Source organism: Mytilus californianus, unplaced genomic scaffold, assembly GCF_021869535.1.
Source record: "Mytilus californianus isolate M0D057914Y unplaced genomic scaffold, xbMytCali1.0.p SCAF_4, whole genome shotgun sequence".
In the NCBI taxonomy this organism is placed as follows: domain Eukaryota; kingdom Metazoa; phylum Mollusca; class Bivalvia; order Mytilida; family Mytilidae; genus Mytilus; species Mytilus californianus.
The window spans coordinates 116,265,793-116,277,318 of record NW_026262690.1 but is presented as its reverse complement, the minus strand read 5'-3'; the positions used below and the strand labels follow the sequence as shown (position 1 = coordinate 116,277,318).

Below are 11,526 nucleotides of genomic sequence, written 5' to 3'. Positions count from 1 at the left end.
AAACTTTCTACAACCACGAAACATTCATGAGTAATAATAAAAATAAGAAGATGTGGTATAATTGCCAACGAGACAACTCTCCACAAGTGACCAAATGTCACAGAAATTAACAACTACAGGTCACCGTACGGCCTTCAACAATGAGCAAAACCCACACCGCACAACGTAAAAGTTCCTTTACGTTATAATAAATAATGGTTTCATCCACCAATATCACATTTTTATTGGTTTTCAATATGAGAATGTCATCTGAGAACAGTATACTTAAGTAACAGTGTATATTAACAAAACATATTTAAATGTTTATGCAATATCCACTTCTTTCTGTTTTTCAGACACAACATAGGCAACATTATATTTTTCATTAAAACTGCTTTGTGTACTATGTGGTATATTGGTGGCACTAGTTTCATCCTGAAAAAAAAATAAGCGTTTTAAAGTAAGATATCTGCAAAAAGTGCAACATCATCAATTAAATCTAAATTGTTGGTTGTTAACAATTGTAGTGTTGCATAAAGTTGGAATTCCCAAAATGACAAATGTCGGTTCCACTGGCATCCAAGTCATTTGAACGCTGTTGGAATGATAGAAAGAAATGGACATCAGTTTAATTGAGGTCTGGAGCTGGCATGTCAGTAACTGCTAGTAGGCCTTTGTTTGATTTATGTTGATCATTGTCATTTTGCTTAGTTTCTTCTGTTACCTATTCTGACCTCGGACTCGGACTTCTTTTAAACTGAGTTTAAATGTACGTTTTTCTGTGTGTTTGTTTATTTTATATTTACTACAGGTATGCGAGATTTTCTCGTTGCGTTGAAGACCTATTTGTGGCCTTGGGCGATTTTCTGCTCTATGATCGGGTTGTTGTCTCTTTGACACATTCCCCGTTTCCATTCTCAATTATATTTAACAATACTTCTGGATGCATCAAGCAGACTCACTTGTAGATCGGTACTTCTAGTAACATTCCAGCAGCGTATGCATAATTATAGAGTATATATATCTCCCAGTTGATAACATATTTCAGGGCTTGCGCTTCGTAATATGATTTCTTTGATAGAAGATGGGTTCTGCCAAGGAAGGTATTGAACCAAGGATTCCTATTGGTAAAGATGAAGTGATCTTTCGAAAGATTTGCGGACATCATCGTAATTTTGTTGACCATTATCGCATATATCTGTTTTACAGATGACCTCAGATATATTTCACTTGTAAGCACCATCGCCTCCTTTTTTCCTCGATTGTGACAACATTGATCGAATCACGATTTGTTTTTGCCATAAACACCACGACGGGTGCCACTAGTGGAGCAGGATCTGTTTATCCTTCGGGAGCACCTGAGTTCACCTTTGGTTTTGTTTAAAGGGGTAAGTGTTGCTTTTGCTGAAGTTTTCAGTGTCGTTTTGTGCTATTTTTTTTTAATGTGTGCATTGCTTCTATCGGTGACAGTCTTGTTTGTCGTTTATCCGGAAAATCATTTTCTTTTCATTGACAAACTGTTACATTCGGTCAAGGTTATAGGTTAGATAATGTACATGTATCGAATTGCACGGGGCTTTTTTTCCTTGAAATAAACATTAAAATCACAATTTAAATTCTTGATGTATAAATAATTTTCTACCTTTTATGATATCAAATATATAAGTTTTAGACGAAGTAAAAAATATGATTTCAGTTCGCACAACACTTGTTTCTCGAATAACTTCATTATGTACGTTCGAGACACGTGTTTTTTTGTGAATAACCTTCACCTTCATCAGCTTATAAGAAAAGGTTACCCCCCTAAAAAAGCAAAAACTAAACAAAACAATGGGTACAGAACCTCTATGTCTGTTGAAGGTCTTTACCCGATAGAGTTGAAACCCATAAGGTTTAGCATAGTTAACTGGAAATTTATAGACACAATATGTGAGAATGTGTGGCCAATTCACCTAGCTTTTCTATTGTCATGTTTCAATATCATTCGATTATCGTGTTCTTGCTTTGTCATAACATTTTATTGGTATCTACCTTATCAGAAAAGTCTCTATTATCTCTAGGCTTTGTTCTAAATATACAGCTGAAAATATAAATACAATGATAACGTGACTTCGTGTTCGTTACTTGTTAAATTTCAAAGGGAACATATTTGTATAATTATTGGTATTGTATCAAATCGTGATCATAAAATCTGGATTTAACAAGATCGTGGAAAACTATCATTTATTTATTTATTATTGATACAAATGTCTCAAATGTCTAAGGTAACATAAAGTTGTTTTTCCCGTCTTCAAATATCAAAATGATGCAAGCGATATTTCAATATTACTTTTTGAATTGAAAAGAATTTGGATTTCATATTTCTAAAAGAGATATTTCACTGAATTGGCATTTATACAGTAGCTGACTAGCGGATTCAGGATTCCTAAAAAGAGTGAAGGGCGAGGATGTCCATGAAATTTGTTTAAATTATCAGAAAAATACAAATTTTCGGTCATATTATTATTGTTTTCTGTTAAAGTCATAATAAAAAGTATATTTTAACGAGCTGGTTTTTGCCAATTTCGTATTATATATTTTTTAGGATTGTGTAAAGGCAAAAACCTATTTCATGTGCCAAGAAGTATTTACGTGCCAGGAACATTTCCAAATATGGTTACCCCAAGGGGTGACTGGGGTATAGAAATATGATCATACATTGGACATTCCCGTCCGGCAGCAAAACCCGTCAACGGCTAAAAAGAGTCGTCCGTTTGGCTGTTCTGTATGTTTAAATGTACACAGCATGCGAATAGTCATGCATGTGCATTGCATTTTCTTCATTACAATTTGCTTATTCAGTAAAGAATTATAACGATTATTTGATGCAGTGCAAGATGGGGGCACTTTTTAAAGTAGCTTGTAAACGTCCCGTAAAAGAATTTAATATTTGCCGCTGGATTAAAATGACCATTAATCAATCAATTATTATATACTAAATCGAATAAAGGGACTAAAGTTTGAGTGCTATAGAGGAAATGGTGAGAAGGTGGAAGATGGTACCCTTTCTATCCCTTACTATTCAAAGAAAGTTTGAAACACTTCAATCAAGATTAATGGGTGTCAAACACTGAGGGCCCATATCTTTGTAGAAAACGCTCAAAATGAACCTTCATTAACATCCTTCCTGTTTTAAAGGATGTTTAATTGATTAAAGAAGAAAACTACAAAAATATCATTTAAATTTGATGGTAAGAATTAGTGCCTATCCCAATTTTCTCTCATTTTGTTTGCGAGGGAAATGTTAATTTCTGTTTATATGTAATCAATTATGCCATCAGGTTCACCACTTTATCAATTTTGTGCGTTTTGTGCATTTTTTTAAACAAGAACATGTTCAAAGAATTGTTAAAATTGTGACTTTCAATTTCGAACCCTTCCCTCACAGAATGCAGCTTTCTCAATTTGACTAACATAACTGTAGTACTTTTGGATGCACAAATAATTGAATTAAAACAACACAAACATGAAAGATAATCGAGATTTTTTAAACTTTATTTGCAATCAGAAACTGTGTTGCCAAAGCTTTTTTTATGAGTATATCAAATGTAAATAAAGCAGCACCATGAGCAGGTGAGAAAAAAAGACAACAAAATATTACATAGCAACACATTGAAGATTGAAGACACTCAACCGGCTATTTCAGCAATACTCTTGATTTTTTCCAGTAAGAGTCAAACATACCTTAGAAATATTGACATTTAGAGAATGATATACCAGATCAAAGTCAAATGTTTTTTTTTTAATCTCACAGAAAAGTTCTAGCCTTTGTCGAAAGATAAACATGCACCCATCAAATGCTGGATGAAAAATGTCCAAACATATGTATAGGTCGTGTTGTTCAATATTCAAATGTCTGGACTTATCACAAAACTTAAATGAAATCATCATGCAAGATATATGCTGATGTGGGCTCTTCACTAGGAGCACTTTGAGCTATGTTTAGAGTGAAGCACCTTAAAAAGTGAAAATTAGTCTTGATATGAAACCTACATTTTTCATCACAATTACGTTTTTTGTCCATTTAGATTTATCACAAATCATCCAACTTTAATAGCCCATAGGGGAAAGCGGTCTGCCATTCACCTTGTTATATTTGTTTTATTTATAGGGATGCAGTAACAAAAACTCAGTTTTATACTATACAAGGAATCGAGTTAAGATAACACCAGGCAAATGACATTTTTGTGCTATTATGCCTTTCTTGTAATACATTTTGAAATGATGTTGGCGGGAAAAGGGAAAGTCCAGTCGATGAATACTGTAACAGTGAATGTTTCGCGATTTAAAGGCAGAAACTTATGAGCAGAAAAGGGGGTTGTGGGTACAGTCGCGTGTCCAATTATAAACTTTTCCCTTCAATCAATGTTGATGGTTTTCACAATCTCGTCTCGAGGATGATGTTTTCATGCAATTTAGGCGATCGCGAAATAAGCGAAAATAATCACCGCCCATAGTGAAGATAATGTAGCGCTTACACCGCTGAAAAAAATGTATTTTAACTTGTTACATTTGTTGTACTTACGCTAACAGCAATATTATGGAGGAGAAAGCCGCTACTGCCACCAAGATAATAATAACACAGGCTCCATCACATTTGTCAGGTTGGTCTTGATCCGTAAAAGGCGTCGTATCTGATGTCGCAAAAACTGTATTTTTCAAATGAGATGTAACTTTTTCCGTGAAATTATCCAAAAGAGTCGACATATGTGTATTTTATATACTACCAACATATATGTGTGATAAACGTCAATGAGACAGCTAGCAAAACAACAACACGTCAACTAAAATATCATATAAACTACTTTTCCTGTTCTTTATAGACGAGTTCTTCAAACACTGAAACATGAAGGGCGTGGCGTAATGTGGTCTATTGTTGACAGAAAGATGTTTCTCTCTGTTAATGGTTCCAGATATCCTGTTTTACCTTTACATGTATACATATTGATTTTTATAAAGATGATGAATCGTCAATAATCTGCATAAAGTCTCATTAATTTGATACCTATATGATATCTTTATCAAAGCGGAAATAATATATATATATTGAATTCATATGTACCAGTCGTAACAAATGGCCTTTGATGAACTTGAATCGTGTAACGTATGAAATTCTATATCGATAATCAGAGTAACGAACTAAACCGGTTCTAATCAACACTCCCCGATGACGCGGGAATTTGTCTCTAAACATTATTTTCGGTTATACGTGCCTGTGTTCGAGGATATTAATTCATTCAATTGACCATTATGAACACAGTAAAATTTACAATGCCGGCTGAAGTTGAACTTGAGGGCAAAAGAAGTTGAAGGACAAGAAGAATTTCAGGTTATCATAACGGTTGGTGCACAGTATATACATATCTTTAAACAAGTATTATCTTAAAAAAAAGATATTCGACGCCTTACGATGGAAGCAAAATCTTTTTGATCATGTTTAAATGTACTAATTAAAAGACGTTAATATCCTGACAATTCTAAAAATTGAGCACACGCACTCGTCTCAAACAAAAATACCGTGATATTAACTTGTAAAAGTATGTATAGAGTATTTTCTCAGAGTCGATACAAGCGACTGTAAAATTAAGATAGAACAAAATATATACATTGTAAAACCTAACAAATTGAATATAAAACGGGTTAAGAACAGGGAAGAAATGTAAATGATAACTATACAAGCATAAATTTAACAATTAGAGACGCAAACCCTTTCGGCGCGTATAACGGACGGACGAACGGACGCGGGAGGGAGGTGATCTATATCACATTTTCTATATGTATTTTGAGACCCCCCCTTTTGACACTCTTTATTTTGTACCTATAAATATTCATACATGTACACAAACTTGTCACGGTGATGATTAATGTGAAAACTGAAATTTCCCTTGAAAAGAGTCAATGAAAGATATTTTTATAGCATTCGAGCTAATAAAACTTCAATGGTCACATTCAGTAGATTAACTGAACCTGGTATAAAACCAAGATTTACATGTACAGATGAACAAGTATGGAAATAATTTCGCATGTGTGATAACAAAATATTAACAAACGTTAACATCGACTATGACATTTTCGTCCAATCAGAGAACAGATCAGCGACAACACCCATACTGTTACCATAGTTAAGCATCGTTAAGGTCAAAGCTCAAAGGTAACGAATTCGAAACTATTAACGACTGCGTCAATAACATTCTCGTCTCCCGTACCTGTGAGTTATTGTTGCAGATTCTCAATCACAAGAATAAGAATAAAAAAAAAGTAATGTTTACATATCGACTCACTAATGAAAATAATCTTGTTCGCACCCGTACCATCTAATAGCATGCATATGTACTCCTACTCAAACACTTCATCATATACGTTCAAAACGAAATAGACCTAAACTGAATAGTTTTAGGGGTCAAATAATCTAGGGGTAAAATAACGGTTCTAATGTGTCATCTTCTCACATGACAGTCACTTATATATGCCCTTTAGGACTAAGCAGAATCAACACACTTTGGCTCATGATTTTTTAAATGACTTTCCTAAAAGTTGCCAGTGGATATTGACATATTTTTTCTACTAATTTATATTTTGACCCTTATTTTTGTATGTTTTCTTATTTTAGTTTTTTTAACATTCAGCACTGACTCTTTATATCTATAACATGCTGTATAACTTCTATTTTCCTAATAACAAAATTAAAGACATCTATTCTAAAATATGCTGATTTTTCAATTATAAACAATCTGCTGTTTATAAAAATCAATATATCTTGTGTTTGTTTTAGGTATCTAACTCAATTTGATTTAATAGGCACATTTTTGTAGCATTGATATGTCTAATTTTATAGCTAAACTTATCCAAGGTTATTCGTTGAATAGTGTCAAAGAGGTCATTAACCCATTTAATTAGAACGACCTATTACAATAATTAACAAGCTGTCTTTTTTCTCATTTTGCACACATTTGTTACATTTGAATATATTCTCTTTTCATTCATTGCCGAAGACACTCTGCACGACATAGGTATGCATTTATCATTGATATTGTTTAAATAATGTTTAATACTGCATTAGCCAACAGGAATATGTGGCGTGGGGAAACCTTGTCAATTTTAACCACACAAAAGGAAACAGGAGGGGTATAAAATTGGAAACCCGTAATCCTCCTGAAAATATTATCGAGTTTACCCAATAATCATATTATGAGAATTTCAATGTCTTAATTTTATTTTATCTTTAAATTATTTCAACAAAATGAGGTTGCAAGAAACTATGTCTTTGTCCATGCCATAAGATATTTTGACCAACTGGGTGTAGTCTCTTACTTGTGATTTCAAAAAGATCTACAAGTATGTTGTCGTCTTAATGTGACCTTTTTGACAAATGTTAGCATTTTTGCTTATTTTGAAACTATTATAAAAGGAAATAAATTTAAACAGCAAATGTGACCAGCAATGCAAAATCTATTAATTTTTATATTTTTCTTGAAATACTATTTTATGAACTATATTAACATCTGAGATTTATCTTACAACATACATATTTACGATCAAAGATGCTCTCAAACGTTTTATCATTCTTTTGAGATAAAAGTTGCCAGATATATATGTCTTATCCAACAATTGTCAAGAAACGGAAATAAGGTTTCATACATTTATACCAAAAATGAAACGAAACAAAATAAAACATTTTGCATGAAAACATATTGCAATATATTTATAAATTACAAAAGAACAACAACAAAGAAAAAAGGTAATGTTTACATATCGACTAACTAATAGACGTGTTAGGAAAGGGGTTTAAATACTGCGCTGATGTTAAATACCAATACCGATATAAGATTTAAGTGAGGACTTTCTCAAAATACAATTGCATTGAAAAGTATCCCGGCGTAGTATAGTTTAGCTTTGTGGTGTGTTTGATACAATATGAAGTGAACAGTTAACGTCGACTCCAATTTTTTAGACGTGCATTGGCCTTACGTAGATCTTCATACATTCATTTGTATTTGTTTGATTTGGGAGTGCAAAACAAAACTTAAAAAATATATGTAAGGGTCAAGAATGGGAATGGCGGATTTTACGGCCACAAGTTCAAATATATACATTAAATGATATAAGTAGAATGTGTTTAATAGTCAAATAACTCAGTTTGCCTCTCCATACGTCCAGTACACAATTCAACAATTTGATTGGATTCGTGTCTTGGATGTCTCCACAAACTTCCGACAACCCTAAATGTTTTTAAACATCTGATGGCGTGTTCGACATAAGCTTGACATTCTAAATTTCTTCTATTTAGTTTTTTGCATTTTCTGTTTTTCCCTTTGTTGTTTTGTCTTATTTGGTGTGTCCTACTATGGCGTATGTGATTCGTATTGTCTACTACTATCTGGAGATGAATGCAATAAATGGACAGAAGGACGAAAGAACGGTCGGATGGACCCATCCACCCATCACTATATACCGTCCAATTTAGAAAGCGGAGAGTATAGTGAATATTACGCAAAACAAAAATGAATGAAATCGAAAAACAAAATGCCCGACATATAATTTAGCAGGCTTTGCAAGAGGTAAAAATGAACATTCCATTTTCAAAATATCCTTCTGACCCAAAGATAATAAAATCAACGTCTCCATATGAAAAGTTTAACGCCACTTTCAACAGTATCTCAATTAAATCGTGGTGTTTTGTTGGTGGAGGAAGCCGTGATACCAAGAAAAAAACAACTTCCGACCCTTCACCGAAACGTAAATTTAACATGCTTGAATAATAACCAAATGTGGTAGTCTTTTAAAACTTAATTCGATAACCACTTTTGTCTGAAAAACTAACAGACAAAAATTGATAGTCCCTTTTCAGCATTAGATTAAATTGCCAGAGTGACCTTTCTAGATAAAATAAAAAGACAAAGATAATCAAATTGAAAAAGTTTTTGTTTCATGCTTTTATTTTTTTTTTTAATTGTCAAGTACACAAATTTCTAGTTTTTTTTCACTAGAATTTTAAGCTACACATTTCTCTTAGAAAATGATATAATATAAGGAGATGTGGTATGATTGTCAAAGAAGACAACTATCTACCAGAGACCAAATGACGTAAATGTTTGCAACTATAGGTCACCGTATGACCCCCAACAAGTAGCAAAACCCATCCTGCATAAAAGCTATGAAAGGCCCCGACATGAAAAGTATATCTTAAATTTTTTTCAAATAAACGAACATTTTGAACAAAGATTGATGTAGAGTAAAAAATAGGATTCGGATGTGATTTGATTGCAGTGATTTTTTTTATTTATTTATTTTGATCACTTTGAAGATTTTCCTTAATTGTCGTTCAACAACATAGTAAGAAATGGGGGAACAACGATCTTAAACTTATTCGATCACTACTATGAAACAATGCAATTTTATGATAATAATATTAATAATGATCGTGTTGTTTTGCTGGATCCTCCTCGGTGTATTGCGGAATAAATTGTTATTATCTAATTGTATAAAAGTCATCTCAGCATTATCAAACAAACCCATACAGGAAACTATAATGAATGATTATCTGTGCTTTTTGAGATGGTCCCCACAATAGCCTGTAGTGGTATTGGTATTTAACATCAGCGTCAAAATCGTATTGACTTTCCTAACACGTCTAATGGAAACAATCCTGTTCGCATCCGTTCCACCTGACCGTATGTATATGAACTCCTATGTATACACTTTATTAGGTACGTTCAAAAATCAAATTTTTAGTGTTAAAATTTAGTTTTATTAATTATATACTCACCTTCATTAATTTAGATATTAGTCCACTCGCTGCATTATTCAACCGGAAACCAGCCAGAAAAAAAAAAGAAAAAAAGAACCATACCTTTGACAACCTTTCCCACCTGCCGCATGCGCGCCATAAACCTTCATCATTTGTTCCTTGAATTGCCAGGCACCAATCGGGATGAAGTGTACAGGGGGGGGGGGACCTCTGATTTATGAAGGTGAGTACTTAATCTACAAAACTAGATTTTAATTCTAGAAATTTGATTTTTATTACATTAAATACCTCACCTTCATAAATTTAGATAAACAGAATTTAACGAAGCGCTGAATCCCCCTCACTAGGAGGAGGAAAAACAACCTGTTGAGCAGCAACTAAAGGTCCTAAAGAATAGAGGTTGTCACAATGATGGGGAATGGAGCGTAAATAATGGTTATAAAAGGCACTATCTGACCTCCAAAAACCAGCTGACATTATCGCCGACATAGAGGAGGAATTCAAAACATTCCAAGAAGAAGCTAAGGCTCTTACTTCATGAGCTTTAACTTGATGTCTGGCTAAAACTTCAGATGAAGCAGACTTATAGGCCAACATGACAGTATTGCAAATCCAGGTAGAAATGGTTTTCGCAGAAATGTCAGAAATTCCTTTTTTAATAGGAATAAACAACTTAGAAGAACCAGCAGGTCTTAATTTTGTTGACGAAGCTAGGTACAAAAGCAAACTTCTCACAGGACACAACACCTGATTACCTGCAGAAGCAGGTATGGCTGGAATAGTGATTAAACCAGAACCTTTATCAGGTAATTGATTCTTAACTAGAAAAGAAGGATCAGCGAGAAGTGTAACTGAGGTCTTAACAGCCGCAAAGCAGAGACAAGACTCAGAAATAGACAAGGCATGAATCTCGCTCCTTCTACGGCCAGTCGCCAAAGCTACAAGAAAACAACATTTATAAGATAAATGTTTGAAGGAGGCTGAATGCAAAGGTTCAAAAGGCGGAAACTGAAGAACCTTCAAGACTAAACCCAAGTCCACAAGGACAAAAAGTCATTATCGCCAAAGTCTGAGCCTCCTGAAAGACATATAGTTCTGGCTATGGTAGATATATATATCCCTTTAAGGTAGACGGAGCGTAACCTTTTTCTTCAAAAATATATAGGAAAAAATCCGCTAACTGTTGCGCAGTAACTGAGAGAGGATAAATTTGTTTCGGCTGACACCAAGAACAGAACATTGACTATTTGGAGTCATAAACGGCTCCTATAGATTGCCTGACTGGCCCTGAGAATCGCTTGGTTGCTTCTTCAGAAAAGCCTCCCTTTCTGAGGGAATTCCTGACAGTAACCAAGCGTGTAGATGAAGATTTTCTAGATCCTGATGAATCTTTCTTCCCTTGAACTGAGAAAGTAGAACGTCCCGTAGAGGAAGTCGAAATGGCTTTGCATAACACAGAAGAAGATGTTCTGGGAAACAAGACTGTCTTGGCCAAGCCGGAGCAATACGAATGGTCTTGCAACGATCCCTCTGAATTTTGTGCAATATCTTTTGAAGAAGACGAAAGTGGGAAACATATAACTGAACATTCCCTTCCAAGATAGGGTCATAGCATCTACTGCCCAAGCTTTTTTGTCTGGAATGGGGGAAACGTAAGTCTCCAATTTGCGATTCAGACTGGTGGCAAAAAGATTTATATGAGAACGATCCCAACGAATAGTGATCTCCTGAAACACTGATGGATGAAGTTCCCATTCTGT

General features: G+C 34.1%; 1 protein-coding gene across 1 annotated transcript; it reads right to left on the bottom strand.

The window, feature by feature from the left end:
* Positions 1 to 229: 229 nt before the first annotated feature.
* LOC127739207 (uncharacterized) lies at positions 230 to 4,922 on the bottom strand. The gene is made up of 3 exons (XM_052250829.1): positions 4,544 to 4,922; positions 2,011 to 2,059; positions 230 to 414 (listed from the first exon to the last, which is right to left on the bottom strand). Exons 1-3 carry the CDS (start codon positions 4,723 to 4,725, stop codon positions 304 to 306), a joined length of 342 nt encoding a protein of 113 aa, XP_052106789.1. The 5' UTR covers positions 4,726 to 4,922; the 3' UTR covers positions 230 to 303.
* Between the last annotated feature and the right edge of the window lie 6,604 nt (positions 4,923 to 11,526).

Bases quoted from the DNA above. Each gene is read 5' to 3' on its own strand.
- LOC127739207 (XM_052250829.1), bottom strand. From the start codon at position 4,725: ATGTCGACTCTTTTGGATAATTTCACGGAAAAAGTTACATCTCATTTG. The intron at 2,060-4,543 runs GTAAGTACAACA...TTATATTTTCAG, and splicing joins TCCATAATATTGCTGTTAGC to CTGTATATTTAGAACAAAGC. The intron at 415-2,010 runs GTAGATACCAAT...TTTTTTTTTCAG, and splicing joins ATAGAGACTTTTCTGATAAG to GATGAAACTAGTGCCACCAA.